This window comes from Amaranthus tricolor, chromosome 4 (assembly GCF_026212465.1).
Source record: "Amaranthus tricolor cultivar Red isolate AtriRed21 chromosome 4, ASM2621246v1, whole genome shotgun sequence".
In the NCBI taxonomy this organism is placed as follows: Eukaryota; Viridiplantae; Streptophyta; class Magnoliopsida; order Caryophyllales; family Amaranthaceae; genus Amaranthus; species Amaranthus tricolor.
The window spans coordinates 27,017,655-27,043,316 of record NC_080050.1 but is presented as its reverse complement, the minus strand read 5'-3'; the positions used below and the strand labels follow the sequence as shown (position 1 = coordinate 27,043,316).

Genomic DNA, 25,662 nt, shown 5'->3' with positions numbered 1-25,662 from the left:
TAAATTTACACGTGCAGGCCCTAGTTTTGCAAGCGCATCTAAACCTGCCGGAGGTAGCCACGTTGACAACGCGTTGCCACGAGGGAGCATGCGCTCACAGTTCGCTAGAACGGACTAGTTGATCTCATCGCCCTAGCCCGGGGGCCCCACTGATATGCGCTTGATACCCAGCTATAGGGGCACATAGCTAAAGTTATTTTTGAGGGCTTTGGGCGTATGCCACCTATTTTGAGTGTCGTGGTAGAGAGAAGCCGTTGGAGGCGATCATCGGACTGCGGGATATGTCTGATGCACTTTACGATGTTTTACCTGCCACTCCCCTCGGTCGGCTACCATACATTATGCACCAGCACATGGAGAGGTGGCAGCCGGATACGAATACCTTTCACATGCCCTGGGGGGAGATGACGATTATGTTGCACGACTTGCAACGCATATTGGGCATTGGTATTTAAGGTTCACTACTGGCTGAACCTGCAGACAGTGAGTGGAAGCTCGCTATTGCTGGTTTGTTTGGGAAGCCCATGTCGGAGCTACGACAAAAAGAGATATTCACTAGCGGTTGCATCAACGTTGGTGACATTATGCACTTGTGCCATCGATCCCAGGCTATGGATACGCAGTGTATAGCCTATTACATGGCTATTGTCGGCTCTACACTGCTGGTGGATAAGATTAGAACTGGAATTCGACCTCACCCGATACTAACCGTCAATGCCGATCAGGATGAGATCGCTTGGGGTGCAGTGACGCTGGCCTACTTGTATCGGCAACTAGGAATCGCGTCTGGGGCTGGGTGTAAAACCATTGCTGGTTGTCTCACATTGCTGTAGACATGGATTTACAAGTACGTTCCTGCCTTCCGCCCCCATCCTCGACAAGCAGATGTGCCTAATAAAAATAGGGTGGAGATGTGGTCAACGCCCAAGCCAGGTCGTGACCTCAGCAAGCTGAGAGACTGTAGGAGTATATTAAACTCCCTGATGGAAACTTAGGTATTGTACCTCACATCACACTTTGTTATACAGTTTATTTTAATTTTAGATTATTTTATTTATGCTAATTTCGCTTGTATGCAGGTGGAATGGACTCCGTACATTACTTCTCCAAGGGCATTGTTAAATGAGCACCCACACACCGCCTATATCAGGGGTATCACTTGTTTTGATATCGTCGAGGTGTATTTGCCCGAGAGGACAGTGCGACAGCTGGGTTTTGTGCAGGCTATTTCCCCTGCTCCTATGAGACCCACCCACGCTCTACGACCCGCTCAAGGTACCTATTCCGTGACTTTTGTTTCTCCGCCTATTTATAATGAGGCATGGAGTAGGTTCGCCTATTATGCCCGTGTTGGTGATCAGACACTACGTCGGACATCTGTTCCATCAGAGGCTGATCCTAGTTACGTTGACTGGTTCAGAGTGTCCCCCCACCCATATCTCCTCCCCGGCGAAAGACCGAGTGCCAATTTTGGTCCAGCTGATAACAGAGTTGAATACGTTAGTTTCAATTTTTTTCTTTTCTTTTATGTCTTTGTATTATTTAAATGTTGTTTATAATCTTCTTGATACCTTTTTTTTTATTACAGTTTGTAAATGAATGGCCGAGTTGAGTCGGTCCATTGCTGAGATTGCCTCCTGTTGCGGATATAAGCCCCCGGGAAAGACAGACTGTTAATCTATACATTGATGATATTAGAGATTTATTTGCCGAATGACAAGCTTTTAAAGGGAAAGGCCCTTTATAGACTACTTGTTTTTGTAATTTAAAACTAATTGTTGGAGTATTGTGTTATTTCTAAACATCTATACTTATTGCTTTTATTAATTTACATCAATGCTTTTTACATAATTTTGATTTACATATTCAATTCTGTACATATTAAATTCCATCTACATATTGAATCCTATCTACTTATATAGTTAAACTAAATATTGATGTACACAATAGTTACACAAAATTCCATCTACATATTGAATCCCATCTACATATATAGTTAAACTAAATATTGATGTACACAATAGTTACACTATAGAGTATCTAAATTGACAGCATCTTCAGCGGTGTTATCACCTTGTGGTGGTTGTGGCCTGTATAGTGTATTCCAAAGCAAAATCCTGCTATGAAAATGTGTTTTTAAATGTCTACAACAATTGTCAACTGCTTCTCTCCATAATCGCTGGACTGGCGGCAGTGGAGATGAATCATCGTTCATTAATAGTTGAACATAATGATTTCTATTCACCCAACATATATGTATAACTTTATTTACACTATGCACACCCGCTGCTTTCCTTAACGAAAGAATCAAACAGTTGTAATTTGGATTACCATCAGCAGAATCATAATAAGCAATGCTAATGTTAAGAAATCATGTTGCAATTGAAGTCATTATGGTCCATGGCCATATAAAGACAATGTTTAAGGGGAGTCCTACCCTCCATCTCTTGTCTCCTTATTAATTGTTTAACATTATATATCTGATTCATACTAGTAAAAAACCAGGAAAATTTTTTCCAATTGAAGTCATGATAAAGGCAGGTGACATGCCGGTTGCACTAAGCTCTCGTATGTGCTGCCAAATATCTACATTCAACCTATTTGCCCTTACATGACCATCTCTGTACACTAAGAACATGTGGTTATGTCTTCCTTTTTCCTCAGGACACACCCTCATCGTCCAAGGTCTTTCTTCTGGTTTACGACGACTTCCTACAATCATAAATTTGCACCGACATGTTCTACTTTTAGAGCCAAGTGCGGTAAATCACTCCTAATATTACCATAGCGGTGACATCTTAAATACAAATTAACTCTATAACGTCCTTTTTTTTGTTTATAAGAAGCACGTGTAAATTGAAAACCAAATCCTATTGCTATCTAATCTCCCCAACTGTGTAATTCATCTATGGAATCAAATTCTCTATCCGTAACAAGTCTACCAGAGTAATCTAGATTGTCTCATAAGTTTTCAAAATCCTGCAAATTTAAAATATCAAATAAACCATAGATTAGGTTAATAAAACATTATACAAACAAAAATTAATAATAAAAATATTCAATATTAAATAAAAAATAATTTACTTTAATAATTACAATTTCAACCTATTTAAAATATATATAAAATAAAATAATTAAAATAATAATAAAATACAAAATAATATTAAATAATACGAAAATAATAATAATAATAATAATAATAATGATAATAATAATAATAATAATAATAATAATAATAATAATAATATTAATAATAATAATAATATAATAACAACAACAACAACAACAACAACAACAACAACAATAATAATAGTAAATAGTAATAATAATATAAATTATAAATTATTTAAATTAATAATAATAATAATAATAATAATAATAATAATATAAATTATAAATTATTTAACTTAATAATAATAATAATAACAATAATAATAATAATAATAAAATAATAATAATAATGATAATAATAATAATAATAATAATAATAATAATAATAATAATAATAATAATAATAATAATAATAATAATAATAATAATAATAATATAAATGATAAATTATTTAAATTAAAAAAAATAATTTAGAAATTCAATTAATAATAATATAAAGTATAAAATAATTTATTTAAACAATAATATAAATTACAAAATAAATACAAAATTTATTAAATAATTTAAAAAATAATAATATAAATTACAAAATAAAATAATTTACTACAACGTATATTAAATAATAATAATAATAATAATAATATAAATTATAAGATAATTTACATAATAATAATATAAATTACAAAATTAATAAAAAATTATTTATGTAATTTAAAAAATAATAATAATGTAAATTAAAAAAAATTAAAAAATTAAAAAATTTGAGTCGCGTGCGACTGCACCGTGAATGAGTCGCACGTTTTGTGCGACTCAGCCATGGTTCAGTCGCACGTTTTTTGCGACTTCAATATTTTTAAAAAAAAAAAAACGCTCATTCGAATCAATTAAAGTACGTACTCTATCAGATTCATAGTCGCTTTCGTTAGCCATTGTAAATCGATTCCAACTTTTTGCTTGTTTAAACTTAGAGAGCGTTTTTAAAGAGATATTACCGTGTTTGAATTCGTATATTATGCAGGGGCGCTACTGGAAATTCAATATATATAGGATCGCGATAAAATTGTTCGGGATTACGTTTATACTTTTGATTTAATGTTTTTAAAGTGATAATAGTGTTATTAAGTGAGATTTAAGTGTGTTAAAAAAAATTTAAAGTCTAGGGGCATTTCTCATTTTGTTAAGATAGGGGTGACGATAAAATGAAAAGGATGGCAATAAATAATAATATCTAAATATAACGGGCCGGTAGAGTGGCAGTAATCTACCACTTCATATTTAGAGTTGGACCAATTGCCTAACAGCATAATGTCCTTTATTATTGTGGTTAATGGACTACCGTTTACGGGTTGCACTAGACCAGAATATAATACGGTTTTCCAGTCTGGTTTGGTCTGAAAATTTAAAAACCAAAACCGGTTCGGTAACCTTAAATTTTTTGAAAAAAACTGAACCAGACCATTTAGACCGTAGACCAGACCAAATACTTAAATTCCGATTTGGTTTACGGTTTAGACCAAACTTTGTTCAGCCCCAACTCCGACGCCCAAGTTAGTATCAATTAGAGACAAATTGCCTAATAGGTCCTTCCAAGAGCACTGTGGCTGCAAGGTGGATTACTACTTAAGACTTGTTTAGACGTGAGATCTTTGTGATTAATATTTGGCAAATGTTCTTTTGAAGATCAGTTAGAACAAATGTAATTACTTTTGTAGATATATTATTGTGCTATTAATGTTCTTCTGAAAATTAATGTGGGTCCTTAAAATTCAGTTGCAATAACTCCTCAGCAATAAATTACTTAGAGTTCTTTGTATATCTCTTAATAGTAGAATTTTGTTACCTCATTTATGTGTTCGTTGATGTGTAGTTATAGTCTATGATTGTTCGTGTAAAACTTTCTTTAGTTATTTCACTAATCTCCAAAATTCCTTGCATGCCAATGTTGTTGTCTTGGACGTGTCAAGCTCCTCTTTGTTTTGGTGATTTTTCCTTTATTTTATATGGCCCTTCTTGCTTCCTCTATTAACATGTCTCCCACTAGCTTATAATGATCCTCTATAATGGACAAGTGTCTTCCAATCGCACATGATCTTTCCATGCACTAATACTACAATGTATGTTCAATGCCTCTTCAATCCTCCCAGATGAATGTTGCCAGATCACTAGCTAATCTTAATAATTTCTCCTAGATTAAAACTAATTTAGTCCTCCCAGATGGCCTTCTACCAAAATTACTTGTGATTAATATTTTACATATACAATAGTTATTGTAGTTCCTACTCCTGATTTCATACAAGTAATACTTTTATACGTAAGTGATTCTAAAGTTGGGATTATTCATAATTATTTAAAAGTTAGGATTATTGTAAGAAAATTAATAAAATATTGAATTATTCTATGTAATTTTTCAAATTTTTAAAGTTTTTTTGGCGTATGGAATTTTATAATTACTAATGTAATAAAAATTTAGTTTAATTTTGTTATGAATTGCTCGTACTTATCTAATTTTTTATTATTTTTTCTTTAAAATACACACTTTCATATTCACATTGTCACTTGGGACAACCATATTAAATAGTAATTATAATTTTAAAGAAAATAGAAGTTTAAAAAATTACACTAACTAGGTCCAATGATTAGTGCTTCGAGGCTTAAAACACTTGTGATAAAAAACAAAATCAATGTTATCAAGACTCAACAATATATACAAAGCAATAAAGAACAATCAAAAGCACATAACGAATTATGTGGTTCACCTGTGATTGAGCTATGTCCAGGGGTATATATCCTAGATGCGCTATCATCAATCAAGAAACTCTAAAAAGAGCTTGAAGATGCTACAATGGAGGAATGATATATCATGATTGGAATAAGAGAGATTAGAGAGAGGGAGAGAGAAACTCTAAGGAATCTACAGAGAGAATGAAGGTATCAAAAGTAAAGTATGTAAATTTATTTAATTAGATCTATTAATAATGTACAATTCCCATAAACATTTAATGTTAACATTGAATAAATCGATCATTACATACCGATTCAACTTAGTCATAACAGTGATAAACATTTAGGGGGTGTTTGGTATGGGTTTTTAAGGGTTCGGTAATAGAATGGATTAACCCAATCCCTTACAATTTGTTTGGTATAAAAAATTAGAAACCCGATCCGTTTCCTACAAGTAACCATTCCCCTCAAATGTTTCAGCTCATTATGGAGAGGTAATACTTTATTTCAGCCCATTTTACATCTTCAAATACCTAATTCCAGAATCCAGACCATAAAACCTTCATTTCCATCTCCTCTTCCTGAACTCTCAATTTTAAATCCCTAATTTCATTTTTTTTCATTTCTACGTCTTCCATGGCAGAGTATTAAAGAGCAATTAGAATAACTTCGCTTTCTTCGGTCTTCACAGCTCATGTAAGTGTTTGATTTTCTTCAATTTTTGTTCAATTTAGTTGAAAGTGTTGAATATTTGAAAGAGGGAGAGTAGATGTGGATATAAGTTATAACATGAAACAAACTTCTACCTAGTAAATTGAAGAGGGAGGTACCGAGAAAAGAAGAAGCAAGTAGAAGTAGAAGAGAAATATCACTTTTGGCATATTTAGTTTATCTCAAAATACAAGTGGATTTTGGCTGTGCTTGTTTTGTAAATGATATAGGATAGTTTCTGATTCCAAATCTGACGTCGGCTCTGAAATGATGGAAGATTGAATCATTCCTTTATTCTATTCCGGCTATTCCTTTCTGGCGGGAAGATGTCTCGCCCGAATGAATTAGTTGGTACTAGAAATGTTAGAAAAAGTAAACGAAAAGAGTAATAAGAAGTTAAAAGGACAGAGACACTTCCCAACTAGAAATCAAATTGCCCACTGATATCATGTTATGATCAGCTAGGAAGCGGCTTGACGTTCTCCCCCTCCCTCTTCTATCTCGTTTAATAGATGATGCTATTAAGATCAGAAAATTTAATCGGTTTGAGGATGAAGATATGGATTTCTCACTGTTTGATTAGAGTATTACGGTCATCATGTTATGATTTGGTTTCATTTTTGGCTTGTTAATTGAGTAGGATTTTGGCTTGTTAAACTGGTGGATGCCATTCTTTTCAGAGGAATAATGCAATTCTTGTGAGCCACAGGCAGGTACTCTATTTTTCTAGGCTTTTGAAACTTTTTTTTTGAGCAAAATTGATGCGTTGTTGCATTTTTTGGTTGATTATGTTTTTGATTAATCAGTAAAAGATTGTAATTGATGTATCAAGTATTTTGGCGATGAAACATATTTACTTGTTTGTCTTCACGAGCTACCTCTAAATATTACAGTTAAAAACTTATTGATGCACTCATTACTAATCTTTTCTAACCTAACCATAAGAGATTGTGATGGAATGAGTATTATTTTGGGTAAAGGAGTGCTTTTATCTGTGTTGTATTGAATTGCTAATGAGGTCAATATACTTGGGGCAAATTCCATACTTTTGAAAACTAATTTGGCTCATCATGTTTTATTACTGAATATATATGTAATTTTGAGGTTCTAAAGTTAGATTTTTTTAGTAAAAAGATTGAATTTTAATGAAATAAGGTGGGCTATATGTATACTAGTGAAAGCTAAGTTGGTTTTAAATGATGCATGAAGTTCCTTTTATCTTAGCATTAAATCTTGGATGAGAACAGTTGGTTCATGAACAGTAGAACATGCTCTTATAATTACTTGATAGTGAAAAATTTTTGTTTAATTTTGATTTTTGAGTCTAATTTTTGTTTTACAGCTTCTAATTAATTCTCATAAATGGATCGAATTATGCAATCCTTACGAAGAAAAAGCCGTCTAAAACAACTTCAATTGGTTGTAACAAATGTAGTTGTAGTTCTTATGATGTATTGGGTTTGTTATATGACAAGTGTTGCTACGGTTAGGGGTGTTCAATTGATCCAAAATAAAAGAGATAGAAAAATATTGCGCTTAATACAAGAAAGTGATGTGCATTGCAAAACTGAACTTCGGGTTAATAGACAAATCTTTAATATTATTTGTGAGATGCTTAAGGAGATTGGAAGCCTCACTCGGACAAAAAATGTATCTCTTGATGAGATAGTTACCATGTTTTTGTACACTTTAGCTCACCATAAAAACAATAGATCTATTGCTCACTTTTTCATAAGAAGTGGAGAGACCGTGAGTCGGCAATTCAACCTATGTCGGAGGGCTATACTTAAGTTGCATGAGGATTTGCTTTACAAGCCCACACCAATATTAGAAGAATGTGAAGACGAAAGGTGGAAACCTTTTAAGGTACTAGTTGCTTAATCATCTAATTTTTACCCATAATCTTACGTGTATTTATAAGAGTGATTTTGTTTATTTGATTTTATAGAATTGTTTAGAAGCATTGGATGGTACCTACATAAATGTAACTATACATCCCCAAGGTTGTGGTAAATATCGGACAAGAAAATGTACCGTTGCTATGAATGTGTTGGGTGTTTGTGCACCCAACATGCAATTTATCTATGTTCTTCCGGGTTGGAAAGGCTCTGCTCACGATGTTCGTGTTCTTCGCAAAGCTCTTACTAGGCCAAATGGCTTTAGGGTTCCTAGAGGTAAATTTAACATGTAGTTATTAAAAGAAGAATTATATAGTTAATAAAACTCACTTTAATCATCTAATTTCAATAATTTTAAAGGTAACTATTATTTGGTCGATAGGGGGTACACAAACTGTGAGGGTTTTGTTGCTCCATATAGAGGGCAACTATATCATCTTAAGGAATGAACAGATAGACAGCCACTAACTGCAGAAGAGTATTACAATATGAAGCATGCTCGAGCAAGAAATGTAATTAAAAGATGTTTTGGGTTACTTAAAGGGAGATGAAGTATACTTAGAAGCCCCTCCTTTTTCCCTATTCGAACTCAAGGACGTATTGTGATGGCTTGTTGTTTACTTCATAATTTAATAAGAAAAGTGATGCCCACAGATGATGTAGAAGAAGAGAATATGAGTAATGACGATTCCGATAACGATTCTGATGATGAAGTTGAATACGTTACTACAATAGCTACTTCTGATCGATGGACTAATTATAGAAATACGTTAACTCAAGATTTGTTTAATGCTTGGAGGACAAGAGTTAGACAAGGTTTGTACTAAACGATTGTTTAATTGTTTGAATGCTACGTCTGCCACACAATCGTACCAATAGATTCTTTAAGAACAAGATTCATACATTTCTAGTTTCTGATACTTTCTGATTATTGTGCACTGACAAAATTTAATTAATTTCACTTTAGTTTATATGTATATTGCAGGTACTTGAAATGGAGGTGAATACCATTAGCCAAGAGGGAAGTAGTAGAGGGAGGGGCAAGAATAAGCGCTTTTGGACATGTCAAGAAGATTCGATGCTTATAAAGTATTTACACCAATTGTCTACTGATCCTAAGTGGAAAAGTGAGGGCGGTTTTAAAAATGGTTACATGAGTAGGTTGGAAGAGTTGATTAATGGTGAGCTTCCTAGTTGTGGTTTGAAGGCTTTTCCGCACATTGAATCAAGAATCAAACATTGGTCAGAGAAATACAGTGCACTAGCTGAGATGTTATCTACTTCGGGATTTGGATGGGATGCCGATAAGAAGATGTTGCAAGTAGAGAGAGCAGTGTTCGATGAATGGGCAAAGGTAAAGTTTTCTGGGATATTTTATACATTACTTTCTGAATATTGTGCAAAAGGTCTACTAGTATGTTTTTGTTTCTTGTTTTGGGTTTTGTAGATGGGGTTTTTGAAAGGTACATGCAAGTTTCGTGCCATTATTCAATGCTTTTGTACACTTCATTTAACTTTATTGTTGATTTGTCCATTATTCAATGTACATGAGAGTAGGGTCTGTTAGGATTGTGAGCAGGGACTGTAGCATTCCACATGATTGCTTCAATATTTTATTTCTTGTTTTGGACTAGGTTCATAAGAAGGCAAAAGGATTGTATGGGGTACCTTTTCCTCACTATGACATCCTTGAGGAGATTTATGCTAAAGATAAGGCCACGGGTGATCAAAGTGAGTCTTTTGTGGAAGAAATCAATTGCATAGATGTTGAAGTTACAAAGAAGTCAATTTTCATAGCTAGAGTGATGAGGAGGATGATGCGGATTCAAGAAGTCGGTCGACTACTCACTCTATACAATTCAAGAAGCGCTCGATTAAACAAGAGAATGATAATTCAACATCTTCAAAAGAACCCAAGCTCAAGGAATTGAAACGAAAGAAAAATCTTCAAAGTGATGTTGATAATTTGGTTTCTTCTCTTCATGAAGCTACAAGTAATTTTGGGAAAATTTTTGATAATATTAATGTTAATCTTGGCACGATGGCTAATGCGTGGGCCAAAGCCGAGGAGAGAGAGCAGAAGATGGATGAAAAAATGAATAAAGTCTTGGAAGAGGTTATGAAATTAGATGGCATCTCACCCTCTGAAGCTTTAGAAGTAGCTACAATTCTCATTGCCGAAGAACACAAGCTTCGCATCTTTTATCAAGCTCATTCGAACCTCAAGAAACAATATGTCCTCGATCATTTTAAGAAAAAGTGAAAGTGGTCTTCTAAAAAGACATGAGTTGAGATGTTGTTATTAGTGGTTGAACTTGTAGTATGTGCTTGTAGATTATTAGTTGAATACTTGAATAATAGTATTGCAAATTGCTATGTTTTATCTTATTTAGGCTTGAACTATGTTGAGTTTTATCAAAGAAATCTTGTTTTAATGTTTGCTTAAGTTAATTTTTGTACAAAAATGGACAAAATGCCCTTTGCAGATTATTACAAAAAAAATCAACTTATGTGACAAACTAAACAATAAGTAAGGAAACGTAAACAAGTATTTCTCTTGCATTGTTATTCCAAACAACATATAACCATAACCCTTACCTTTACCCTTACCCCTCTTTATTAATTCCCTTTCCCTTACATTTTCTCTTTCCATACCAAACACCCCCTTAATGTTAACATGATATCGAAATCTAATTTGTTGTTATGTCTTTATAATTGGGCATTTAATCTTACCCCTTACACTCTCACGTTAAGTGGAGTGTTAAAGTGAACTCCTACTAATTCCATTATCCCAAGGTCTGTAAGTAACTCCCATCCAAGTGGAGTTTTGATATTGAGTGTATACAAACTTATTGTTGTTATTGATAACAAAAAAGTTGTTACCATCTGTAATTTCACATAATTTAATAAGTTATTTTAATATAGTTCATTAATTGAAACCGCAATGAACTATAAATCTTAGATTCCATCAAGAATGGATCAAACATATTATAAGCAGTAAAAACTCACATCCGATTGTGAAATCTTGTATGAGAAAATATCACTAGTATAATAGAACGGAAATGTATATATAGTCAAACACTCCAACTCTCCAAGTATGTCCTTCCTTCTTATTACCTCAGACAGAGTACAGATTTGGTATAGAAGCAATTCATTTCTGATGGATTGATATTACTTATTTGTTATAAATGGCTTGCTGCAAATGTGTTTTATTTTAGCAATATGGTAAAGCTAAAAAAAACATTAAGAAATTTGCTAAAAATTTGCAATGCATATATTACAAAAAAACAAAATAATCATGTTTGATTGTATACTTTGATCAGATTCACAAAAAGATCAAATCCTTCCTCCAGAAATAAACACTCCTTTCAAACCTACTGCTTGTTATACATTACTCGGACTGGGAGGCTTTCAGTTTCAAAATCTCGGCTAGCAGAAAACTAGTCTCGTGGTGCAACTTCAAAAATTACTCAGCAACCAAGCTAAATGGCGATAAATTTACCAACTTCAAAAAGAAAACAAGTTTAACATTTTGTTTTCCTAATCTATAGATCTACAGACCACAGTAAAGAGACGGTGCATCCGTTTTTGCATATTATTAAAAATTTTTGCATACATTCACCCGAATTTCATCGAAGTCTATAATTGCAGACTTACAAATACTCAACATAATTGAAATTGTTGAATAAATTGAAAACATGTTTACCTAAAATTGAAGAAATTGTAGAGATGATCAAGTGATTCCAACTGACGCTTACCAACAAAAATTGAAATCGCTGAAGAAATGTTATTGACTATCAATTTCACGCGTAGAGTACTTTAGCAGCAACTTGAACTCACGCTTACCTTCAAAAATTGAACTCACACTTACCTACAAATTCTCTAGTGATAGCAAATTGAAGTAATTAAAATCGTTGCAGGTATTTAAAAAGAAAAAATGTAATCGTTGTAAGTTGCAGGTTTCAGTGCTCCTTTGAAGATTTTTTTGAGCCAAGACACTCTTTGACCGCTTTCTTTATTAATGGTATGAGTTGCTCTTAGGGGTTATTATGTGCTCAAAAATTTTGAGCCAAGATTTATGTGTTAGGGTTTATTTTTTAATTATTTTTGGGAATTATTCCACAGCTCTTATTAATTTCAAGCAATATTTGAGCTCGAGCTTTAATATGAAGAATCTTGATGTACTGAAATATTTTCTGGGTATTGAAGTTGCACGAAATTTAGAGGGCATTTTGTGTCAAAGGAAGTATGCTCTTGATATTATTGCTGACTCGGACAATCTTGGCTCGAAACTTGTTCTTTTTTTATGGAGCGAAATCATAAGTTGGCCACTTCTCTAGCCCTCGTCTTGATAATGGTGAGCAATATCGCAAGTTAGTTGGTTGACTCATTTATTTGTCTTTACTAGACCCGATTTGGCTTATTCTGTACATATACTTTCTCAATTTCTCGGTGCTCCACGCCATGATTATTGGGATGCCGCTATTCGAGTGGTTCGATATCTCAAAGGATGGTGCAATTCAGATTGAGCTAGTTGTCCTCTTACTCGTCACTCCTTATCCGGTTGGCTAGTTTTCCTTGGACATTCTCCCATTTCGTGGAAAACCAAGAAGCAAGTTATCGTCTCTAGATCATCAGCTAAAGCAGAGTACAGGTCCATGGCTGCCGTGACTTGTGAACTTAAGTGGCTCAAAGGTTTTCTTAGTAGTTAGGGGTTACGTCACCCGAAAGCCATGTCTTTGTTTTGTGATAGTCAATTTGTTCTCCACATTGCGCAAAACCCGGTGTTCCATGAACGTTCCAAACATATTGAAATTGATTGTCACTTTGTGTGAGATGCCATTTAAGATGGTAACATTCGCCCTTCTCATGTTCCTATTACTACACAACTTGCAGATATATTCACTAAGGCATTGGGGCAAGCTCAGTTTTCTTTTCTTTGCAAGTTGGGCATTTGTGATTTTCATGCTCCAACTTGAGGAGGGGTGTTAGGATTTATTATGTATATTGGGCCTATTGTGTATATTTGTAGTGGGCTCTATGTATTAGGATTTTCCTTCTTGGTTGTATATATACCTTCTTATGAATAATACAAGGCAAGGGTCTTAGTTTTTCTACAGTTGCTGTCTTTTTTCCCTCCTCAGACGTTGATCATAGGTTTCTTATGAGCGGAAAATACTGAATATGATTATGGTTATCGTTTGGTCATTTTGAATTTTCATTGTAGATGAGATATTTAGTTCTTAAGTTGAATCATTAGATCACGTTTGTTTGGTAAATTTCCAGTTGTAGCCGATTCAAATTCAGTTCACTTAAATTCGACCCAACGGTCATGTGTTAACGAAATATATACATGTAACTCGTTACAAATAGCTCAGATAATTTTATTGCTGGATTTTAATTTCATTACCATATTAATTAAGTACGCAATACAAAAGTAGTGATCAATCTGCGAAAAAGAAAATCATTCGATAAGTTTTTGTTTTTTAAAAGAATCTTTTGATAATACTTAAAAGTTGGTAATCCTTAACTTTATGAATTCAATTATTACATCAATATTCAGAAAGAGTCATTATAAATGAAAAAAGAAGTGATTGTAGCAACTTATTAGATTGTAACCAATTGTTTTATATTTGATTATATATTTTGTATAAATCACAATAAATATTTTGGATCCAAATACTGTGCTTTATGGTTTCGACTCGAGTTCCTATTTTTCAAACTTCATAGATTAGAATTTAAATTTGAATCCCACAAAAAAAAAAAGAAAAAGGTCCAAATTTAAATTTGTTGAACCCTATCCAAATCCAACTTATGTCTATCCAAGTTGGATTAGCTTCTATCTATTATCAAATTTCATCAATACAAGCTAATCGTAAATCGTAATTGGGGGTTGTTTGGTAGTTAAAAATAGGAATTGTGAGACTTATATCTGAAACTTGAGATAAGATTTTTAGAAAAAATGTCTTATATCTTTGTTTGGTGAAATTTTAGAATAAAAAGAAAAATAATTAAAAATAGTTATAAAGTTACTAATTTACTCTTATTATATGTTTGTTTGTCTTATTTCACAATAGCAAAAGTGTAATTTCTAACAAATTCAAATCTCTCCACAATTATCCTCCAACACTTAAAACATTAAAAGTCTGAAGCCATTCTCCATACACAAACATAATACTTTCTTTAATTTAAATCTCAACCCCAAAATCTCTAACTTCATCCTCACCTGCCAAACCCCTTTGCTTTTTAATTGCGCAATCAAATAAAATAGTATAATTGGTCATAAGGTTACAATGTTAAATCACTACCTTTTCACGTGGTCACGTGGACATACTAACAAGTATTAGACGTAGACGTACAATTGAGAAAAACTATGTAAAGTGAATTTATTAAATTCGTTTGTTTTGTTTTATTCACTTTACAATGATTTTACATTAAATTAAGAAATGATTATTTTCTTGTTGAAAAGATTATTAGAATTCCTAAAGAGTTATGTATAAATATCAATAAATTATAAAATAAAATAAAAATTAGAGGCAATTTAGCCGTCAACCTAAAGAGTTATGTATTGAGGTTTTATTTTAATTTTTATTCACATAATTCAATTACTTTTATCTTATCCACATATTTCTTTCACTTTTCTAAAAGACTGAGCTTTACTCCAACAACCTAGCAGCCAACCTAAAATTGTCAAAATCTATAGGCATTTGCAAACTCACTTTATTTACCACTATTCGCCATTGTTTTAGCAGATGGAAACCGCAGACAAATAGATTTTTCTATAATTAAGTAAATAATTATATATTGAAGTTTATATTTTTTTGGTTACAACATATTAAGGAAAGATTAACAATTAGACCACCCATATATTTTCAATATTTGTTATTAGATAATAAAATAAACGGCTCCTCATAAACATTTGTACAAAAATTTAAACTTTTATCTAAAACAAAAATATACTAATTCAATGGATAAGTTTGAGAGAGTGCATAAAAGTGGTTGTTTGCTTAGTCTAACCCTAATGTATAATTATAATACGTGAAAATTTAAAACGAGAATGAGTGTAGAAGATTTTTTCAATAGTTTTGCCTAATCTATGAAACCTAATGAAAATAAAAATAATTTACCACTACGCACCCATTAATTTCAAATGGGCGAGCTTAGCCTGCCTATAGTTGTCTAATTATGTCAATTATTCGAGTTGAATGGGTCGAGCCTGATTAGCAATCCGTCAATGATTAGTTCTAACATTTTCATAAAATTTACTTTTTTTTTATTACTTTTTTTCAATTTTTTGACTTTTACCCATTTTATACTTGGGACATTTCGTTGGGATATGTGGAATACAAGCTGAATAATACTCCACGTGTTTTATTTTGTTCTTCTTAAATAGAATCTTTAAATTTTAATGTGAATGCTTTAACTATGAATTTTCATTAGATTATATGAAAAATATGTTAATGTGAGATTTTAATTGCCCATTTGGTATATATTTTTTTATTATTAACATTTTATAAATTTAAAAGTCACAATTGAAGTTATTTGATTTTTGATTGCATTAGGATCTAAAAAAAATAAAAACAAACGGAATAGATTCTACTCCCTCTACCTTGTGGCGTTTACTATAAGAAAAAATTTGCAAACTAAGAAAAGGTAAAAGAAAATAAAAAGTGTGATTTATGAGGAAATAACAAAAACGTGTGGATAGGAAGAAAAAATAATTTTAATTGTATATAAAAATTAAAAAGAGTGGGTGGTTCATAAGAAAATATTAAAATGTAATAAAATTTAGGAAAAATTACTAGGAATAATATAATTTTTTGCTTATTTTTCTTTAATAATACCAACTTTTGATTAACCATGAATAATACCAACTTATGGTGGTGTTTCCATAGAATATGCCTAACATGTTAAAAATCAAGCGATAAGTGATTATATGACAAAAAAAATTTAGTAAATTAGTTAATAAACTAAAGTTGGTATTATTCTAAAAAAAAAAACCCTCAAATTTAGTATTATTCATGGTAAATCAAAAGTTCATAATATTATAGGGAAAATAACAAAAAAATTTTATTATTCACGATAATTTTTTCTAAAATTTATAATAAAACACATTAAAATATAAAATGTAGTAAAAGCCCCTGGGGTGAAATGAATATTATATTAACTAAAAGGAGTCATAAACTCACCATAATTATTAATTAGATTAAATTATAACTCACTATTAATGACTTTTTAAAAATATATTAAAAAAATAATGTATTAACAAAAAAAAGGGGTCACAAACTCACCATTATTATTACTATTAAAAAAAAACTCACTATTAATGACTTTTTAAAAAATATTATATAAAAAATGACTATTATGATGTTTGACCGACCTTTTAGTTTTTCTGGGCTCGAATCATTCAAATCAAGCATTAAAATTTTAAATTATTCGAAATCACTATTAACGATGATTAAGGTTAAATGGTTAATATATCAAATTAAAAAATCATTTATCAAGTGTTAGTTTGTTCAGAACGATGCACATTACCAGCCTCTTAATTGCGCAAACATAGCAGCATAATTTCGTCATTAAAATTTTAATCTAAAGTCATACGAATAGCAAAATGGGCCCACGGTTGCGATATCCTCTCTTCTATACACATATCAACCTATAATTTTCATATCCATCAACTATTCACCATAATAAAATTTTCATATTCCCACCATATGAACAAATATACAAATACATCTTCACCCATTATAGCATACAAGTTATACGGATATATACCCGTCGTTTTTGTCTCACCTTATACATATATCGTATTACCTCTTAACATGAATTTCAGGGGAGCAAAGAATATAAGTGTTCCATTAAATTTTTGATGTTTAGAAAATTGAGGTTCTTTGTCAATCATTAAATTTAAAATGGGAACCAAAATTTTTGCAAAAATTAACGTTGTTAGGTTTTGAATCTCTAACCAACAATATCATAAGAAGACACGACACTAACTGAACTATGCTTGAATAATCAATTATATGGAGTTTGTTAATATACAAGACCCTTTATTTGGAGGGCCCTAAACGGAAGGGCACTTTGAATGGGCCTAAAATTGCCCCCCATGCATCCCATACAATTGGCATTTCTTACGATTTTATGATGGTAGGATAAAGAAATTTTACAAGGAAAATAAAAATTAATTCTTTCTATAGGTGGTGGGATTCGAACCCTTATCACAAGGATGAAAAAGAAAGTCAACTACTAGACTAACTAATGATATTTATTCTTTTAAAATTAGTCGTAGGTCTAACTATATATATTTAAATTATACTCCATGTTATTTCCTTTAAATGTCTCGTTTAACTTGGACATGAATATTAAGAAAGAAAGGGGACCACAGCAATTATGGATACCCATGTGGTAATTGAAATGTTTAAGATAAATTGTAACGTAAATAGGTGTATTTTTGTAATATAATAGAATTCATAAGGGAGAGGATCATAATAATTGTAAAGTTAATCTTATCTCAAATATGAACTTTAAATATTTGTGTTGCAGATATATGATATGATAATAATTGATCATAATATTTTGATTATCTTATTAGATTGTACTCTCTTTTATTTCTTCTAATTGTCTTATTTCTTATTCGGTAAATTCACCTTATTTGTCTTATATCTATTTGATCACGCTTTTTTTTATAGGTATAAGTTGTCGCTGTCCTTTTCTCCCCAGACCCTGTCCATAGTTTCTATGAGTGAAATACACTGGGTATGATGATGATACTGATTTTTGATAAGATTAAATCTATAGCTAAAAAATATTGAAGCACATTTAATAAGGACATTTTTTAAAGGAAAATTTACCAGGATTAATACAATTTTTTGCTTATTTTCCTATAATAATACCAACTTTTGATTAATTATGATTAATACCAACTTTGAAGGGTGTTTTCAAAAAATATACCTAACATGTTAAAAATCAAACTATAGGAGATTATATGATAAAAAAATTTAGTAAATTAGTTAATAATCTAAAGTTGGTATTATTAATCAATAGCTGGTTTTATTGTAGGCAAATTAACGAAAGGTTGTATTATTCACGACAATTTTTTCTTTTTTTAAAAGAGTAAATTTGTAATTTTTTCCTTTAAATTTGGGTTTTTGCTAATAAAGTATCAAAGTTTATCTTTTGCAAATGTCAGTCACCAAAGTATCAAAGTCTACACCGTTTAAGCCAAGGGGCCATTGACGAACTCAAATGACATTTGACCAGCCTAAATCACCATTGACTATTATTATCAATTTTGACTTTTGTTGACCATCCCTAATGACCATTGACTTTTCTAATTACCAATAGGACACTTGTGTTTTAGCATTTTAATGTTGTTTTTACCCATTATAACGATAATTTTTCAAAAAATAGACGTCGAGATTACTCTTATGGGGTAACTCTTTTGGAAATCCAGTCGAAACAATTACTTATTTGCCCATTTCTAGACACATACACCGAAAAAGATATTTAACGTCGTTTTTACCTATCATAACGATATTTGTTCAAAACGACGTTATATGTCCTTTTCGGTCTACGTGCCAAAAAATAGGCGAATTAACTAGTACTTATTTCGACCGGATTTTTGAAAGAGTTACCCCATAATGATAATTGCTACTTTCATTTTCTGAAAAAATATCGTTATCATGGGTAAAAACGATGTGAAATACCTTTTTCGGTCTATGTGCCGAAAAATAGGTGAATAAGTACGTGTTTCGATCAAATTTTCAAAAGAGTTATTCCATAAGGAAAATCCCGACGTCCTTTTTTTAAATAAAAAATAATGTTATGATGGTTAAAAATGACGTTAAATATCTTTTTCGGTCTACATACTGAAAATAAGCGAATAAGTACTTGTTTCAACCGGATTTTCGAAATAGTTATCCATAAGGGTAAATGTGATGTCCGTGTTTTTTTTAAAAAATCATCGTTATGATATGTAAAAACATGGTTCAATATCTTCTTAGGGTTACGAGTCGGAAAATAGGCGAATAAGTACTTGTTTCGACTGAATTTTCAAAAAAGTTACCCCGTATTGAAAATACAATGTCTTTTTTTGAAAAATACGTTATGATGGGTAAAACGACGTTAAAGTACTAAAACACAAGGATGCTATTTGAAATTAGGAAAGTCATAGGTGATTAGGAAAGTCATAGGTCATTAGCAATGGTCACTTGGCCTGAAAGGTGTAGACTTTCAAACTTTGGTGGCATTAATTCACAAAAAAAAAAAAAAAAAAAAAAAGCTTTGAGGCTGTAATTTGCAAAAATAATCTTTGAGGCTGTAATTTGCAAATTTCTTTTTTTAGAAACATTTAAGTATACTTACATTTTTGTCGCTAATTTTCAGCAAATATGAGGTGGGTAAGATCTCATATCCTCACAAGTAAATCAAAAATAAACTTAGTCTATAATATTATAGTGTGCACTCTTTTTTAATCTCCCACTCACAGGTTCACACTATTCACGGTCCACTTTACTTAAATTACACTTTCTAACTCACACTCCTAAAATTTGAAGTTGGTGCACATTATTTTAAAGTGTACTAAATCCATGTAAGGCCAACTACATACCCACAACAAGAGTCGTGCAAGGGGCTATGCGGGCTTTAAACGGATTGGGTCTTAAGTGGGTCAAGACTTTTAAAGTGTCTTTTATTTACAAAAATGAAACGGGCTAAAAACAAGTATGGGCCTTAAACATACATTTTCTTTCATTTTGTTCTTGAATTATGGTTTACTTATATTACGATAGATTTATATTTGTCAATAGTCGAATTATAATTGACAAAAATAAGTAATTAAGTTACAAAATATTTTACTCAATATGACATGCTTATTTCAATGAAAGCTATAGACGGGTCCAACCAAAGTGGACCTAGAGGGTCCGACGAGTAATTTAAGCGAATTTTATTTTGAGCTTAGCCTAATAAGCACATTTTTATTTCGGCCTAACTCAACCCTTATTTAACCCATTGTACATGTCTACTCACAACCTACCTATTATGTTCGGATAAGAATTTTTGTACCTATATCTACCCACTACCAATCAGATTAATGCTCCTTTATATACCACTTAATCATCACTAGACACGTGTATGGACGCTAGAGGTGTTTAATGTTGAATATTTAGAGTATATAGACCTAGATTTGTATATACTACATACTTAGTATAGTAGTGGGACTAAAATATATATTATAAGTCCAATTAAATGCCTCAAAGAATTTGATGAATCATTACTTTGATTCATAAGTTTCGCTTGGTGAAACATTACTTCGATTCATAAGCTTTGCTTGGTGAAACATTACTTTGGTTCGTAAGCTTTGCTTGGTGAAACATTACTTTGATTCATAAGCTTTGCTTTGTGAAACACTTTTGTTTCAAAATAAGGTATTGTTTGATGCATAGCGCTATAAATAGAGGTTGCATGCCAAGGGACATTCAATCACAATTTCATATCATTTATGATTTCTCTCTTAAGAATACTCTTATTCTTGTTCTTCCTTTCATGAGATAATATTGAGAGAGTAATTAACTCTTAATTTTATCAAAATTCATAATTCACTACAACACTTGTATTTATTATTGCACTTTCCTTGTGCTAGGATTTTGTTGTATAGATTGTATCTCATTGTGAATCTCATTTATCATCCCAAGCACCTTTGTGGGAGAAATATCACAATAGGAAAGTGCATGAACGCCTTCTACTCATATCGAGTTTCCGAGCGACTTCTTTGATTGTCGCAACCTTATCTTCATGGTGTCCTTTTGATGATTTATAAAGCAAGGAGTTCCATTGCCATCCACACATGGGAAATACAAATCGGTTTGTTTTATTTGAATTTGCCATATATTTCCAATATTAAACGGGGTGGGTCGACCCGAAGGGTTAAGGATCAGGTTACATTGTAACGGGTCATTAGCGGGTTGGGCCATAAACGAGCCTTAGTAGAAAAGGTCGGGCCGGGACGAGCCGAATAATTATATAAATTGGCTATGAAAAAACTTTTACCACTTTTTATATATTTTTATTTTGATAGTATTATATACATAGGTGGGTCGATTCAACGGGCCTCAAAGTAGAATAAAAAAGCTATTATATGAACTTTTAAAAAACGGGTCAAAGTGGGTCAGCTTTACTAGGGATGACAATTCAGTCCGAATCCGACTCGATCCGAGGATTTTAATTCGATTCGACTCCGAGGTGGAAAATATCCGACTCTGAATCCGATTATATAATCCGAGTCCGATTTAGAGTTGGACCTAAAAAAAAATCCGATAATCTGACCGACTCCGACTTCGACTGGACCCGATTCGACCCGACATCCGACTCAACTTTTAATTTAAGTCATTTTTATATTTTGAAAATTTTGAACTTTATATGAACATAAGTTTATTCTAACCAAAATTGCAAACTTGACATCTGACTATCTGATTGACTAATTACATTGTAAGTGAGATTGAATATTGTAAGTTTAATCAAGTTGAGTGAATGAAACTTATAAAAACAATCGATTAGATTATTATAGACTTACGGTCTTACATAGTTTTTAAGTTTTTAAGTATAATGAAACCTAAAACTAACTAAAATAAACTATTAGAAATATAGTATTAGTCTATATATTAATTAATATTAATCAATTAGATACTTAATCGATCATTTAATAAAGATTTAATTGGAACTTGTCTAATATAGACTTGAAGCTATGTCGTTAAATTGTAAGTGAGATTGAATATTGTAAGTTTGATCAAGTTGAATGAACAAAAATAATCAAAACAATCTATTAGACTATATAGACTTATAGTCTTACATAGATACTTACGACAATATATTAAAGATTTAATTATAACTTGTAAGTTGTCAATTATTATGAATCAAACGAAATTAAACCACTAATAACGAATTAAAATTTTATTTAATTATGTTTATATATAAGTTATTTAATAACCTCATAATTCTAAATAATTCTTATTCAATTTTATTGCTAATTAGCTTTTTAAAGAAAATATTCATTAAAATAGTATTTACCATTAATTAAATTTAAGCCATTGATGATGTGTAATGTGGATGAATGAATGGTTTTGATAATGTCCACCTCATCAATCCTTAAAAACTTTCAATAACCAATTACATACAACTATGAATGCCACATGAATTTTGGATTTTAACCATTGATTTCAAAATGGTTTCAATCTTAATCCTTTATTATTTTTCTCATAAGAGTAAATAACTAAAAACTAGACCTAATACTTCACATTTCTGATCTAATTTTCCCATAGCCCGCAGGAGCAAGGTGCAGCCCAGCAGCCGTGTAGCTTCTTCCCTTCCATTTTCCAATCGTATCTGCCAATGACGAAAGCTTCATCGTATCTGCCATTGACGAACGCTTCATGCCTTCGTTCCTTCGTCGTGCCTACCATTGACGAACGCTTCCGAATTCCAATCGTATCAGGTAATTTCACTTTTGTCCACATTTTTTCTGGGTAATTTGTATTTGTTTTCTTTGAAATGAGCACATTTATAATATAATTTAGAGTAAGTATGTCTTGCCTATTATTTGTCATGAAATTTTGTAAAACAAAAATTAAAAGATGGTAGTTCATTACCATATGCTCGTTAGAATTGAGAGTAAGTATGGTTCCATTAACTATTGCTTTAGCCATGGACTCAATTACTCCAATAATTGTTTTTTAAATTACTATATAATTGTTTTTTATTTAAACAGGGATGGACTTTGATAATGAAATACCTAATCCGAAAACTCCTGTTACTCCAATAATTAATTTCGAAAATAATGAAGATATTAAATGTGGAGAGGGTTGTATTATTGGTGCTAATGGTAGGAAACTTACTTCTGTTGCATGGAAACATTTTACTCAGGTACAAGTTGGTAAAGAAATAAAAGCAAAATGTAGTGGTTGTAAGAAGTTGTTTACTATTGGTGGTAAAAATGGAACCACACATCTAAAGGATCATTTGAAAAGATGTTTTTGAAAGTGAAAAACTATGTAGATGTGAAACAACTTTTGAAACCAACTATGAAGGATTCTCCTAATACATTAGGAATTGGTAGCAAATACAAGTTTAATCAACAATATTCTAGAAAAAGCGTTAGTTAGCATGATTGTTAATAATGAGTATCCTCTTGCTATGGTTGATGATATTGGATTTAAGAGATACTTTAATAGTTTGAATCCTGATTTTAAAGTGATCTCAAGAAACACAGTAAAAGCCGATATATTTAGGGAATACAATGAAGCAAGGCGTCGGTTAGAAAAAGTTTTAGCGAGGAACAAATCTAGGATTGCTTTTACAAGTGACATGTGGACTTACACTAATCAAAGAAAAGGGTACATGGCTGTGACAACACACTATATTGACGATGATTTGATTTTACAGAATCAACTTATCAGGTATCTTTCCTTTACTTTAATCAAATAATATGTTATATTATTAGGTCTGCAAACTTATTTGATTTTATATGATGTTATTTAGGTTTCTTTATTTACCATGCCCACACAACAAGTACACAATAAGCAAGACCTTGGTTGAATGCTTGAAAAGTTTTAATTTGGATGAAAGATTTCTACCATTACCCTTGATAATTGCACAACAAATGATGCTGTAGTAGATGTTTTGCTTGAGAAACTTAACCTTCTAAGCTTATGTTATATGGCTCTTTTTTGCATATGAGATGTTGTGCACATATTTTGAATTTGGTTGTTCAAGATGGTTTGGAAATAATTAGTGGTGCAATTGAAAAAGTCTGAAGTGTAGTTGCCTTTTGCAATTCATCGCCAATTAGATATGAGAAGTTTGAAGATGCTTGTAATTATTGTAGAATTCCTATTACTAAAAAACTACAACTAGATTGTAAGACTAGATGGAATTCATGTTCTGATATGTTACAAGTTGCTCTTTTATATAAAGATGCATTTACTAGGTTGGAAAAAGTGGAAAAGAAAAGTTTAGGTTACCGAGTAAAGAAGAGTGGAAAATGGCAAGTGACATTTGTGATAAATTGACGTTGTCTAGTAGGACAACTGAGGCTTTTTCCGATAAAAAGTATCCTACTGCCAATCTTTACTTTCAAAAGCTATGTGAAATGAGGCTCAATTTAAGAAGATGGTTGTGTTGTGGAAATACAGTAATTGAATCCATGGCTAAAGCAATGATTTTAAAGTTTGAAAAGTATTAGGAAGTGGTTAACGCACTAGTGGAAAAAACCTCATTTACTGCGTGTCATTTGCTGCGGTTTTCCTTATACGCAGCATTAAATAGCAAAAAAAAAAATAAAAAAAATATATAATACAAATGCTGCGGTTTTCATGACGCCCGCAGCAAATAAGCGTTATTTGCTGCGGTTTTATTAAGCCCGCAGCAAATAAGTGCTTATTAAACGAAAAAAAATAAAAATAAAAAAAATAAGCATTATTTTCTGCGGTTTTATTAAAATCGCAGCAAATAAGTTAAAATTTTTTTTTTTTAATACTTAATTGCTGCGGTTTTATTAAAACCTCAGCAAATAATGCTTATTTGTTTTTTTTTTGTTTAATAATCACTTATTTGCTGCGGGCTTCTTAGAACTGCAGCAAATAATGCTTATTAGCATTATTTGTTGCGGTTTTTTAAGAAGCCCGCAGCAAAAGGCTAGGTCAAAAAATATAGAAACGCGTTTTGACGTTCAATTGCTTAAAACCCTAAAATAACTTTCTTCAAAATCCCACGATGACGATTGTCTTCTTCTTCAAGCTTATGAATTTCAGAAAATTTCTTCAAAAACCTAAGAAAAATCTCTTCAAGTTCTTCAAGTTTTTCAAATCATACGACTCTACTGTGTTTTCTCTTCATTTAGTTCATCATCTTCCGAACCCCACGACTTTGTTTAAGTTCTTCAAATTCCTGTGTTGTTGAAATTTGCTGCTTCAATAACCGCCCATTGCACGAATTTCCTTCTCCATCTTTGTTTAAGTTCTAAAAGCCACCATTGTTGCTTTTCCTTCAAAAGCCACGAAATCATGGCTAGTCTTGTTCTTTTTAAAGTCATTGTGTTTTAATAAGGATTTAGTCTTTTTTTATACTAATTTTGATTTTTATTTTCATTGTAGGTTACATAATCTTATTCTAGAAACAAAATTATCATATCTCATTATCAAGGTATGTATTTTATATTTGAATGTGAATA

The 25,662-nt window shown here is 31.6% G+C and overlaps 1 protein-coding gene across 1 annotated transcript; it reads left to right on the top strand.

The window, feature by feature from the left end:
- Window positions 1-7,905: 7,905 nt before the first annotated feature.
- Window positions 7,906-9,434, top strand: LOC130810908 (uncharacterized). Its single transcript, XM_057677032.1, has 4 exons — window positions 7,906-8,409; window positions 8,492-8,717; window positions 9,096-9,257; window positions 9,427-9,434. Exons 1-4 carry the CDS (start codon window positions 7,906-7,908, stop codon window positions 9,432-9,434), a joined length of 900 nt encoding a protein of 299 aa, XP_057533015.1.
- Window positions 9,435-25,662: the final 16,228 nt, after the last annotated feature.

What these genes read in the sequence shown, in the direction of transcription:
- LOC130810908 (XM_057677032.1), top strand. Translation starts at nt 7,906, where the DNA reads ATGGATCGAATTATGCAATCCTTACGAAGAAAAAGCCGTCTAAAACAA. An exon ending in AAAGGTGGAAACCTTTTAAG is followed by an intron (nt 8,410 to 8,491) that starts GTACTAGTTGCT and finishes TTGATTTTATAG; the next exon opens with AATTGTTTAGAAGCATTGGA. An exon ending in TGGCTTTAGGGTTCCTAGAG is followed by an intron (nt 8,718 to 9,095) that starts GTAAATTTAACA and finishes TGATGCCCACAG; the next exon opens with ATGATGTAGAAGAAGAGAAT.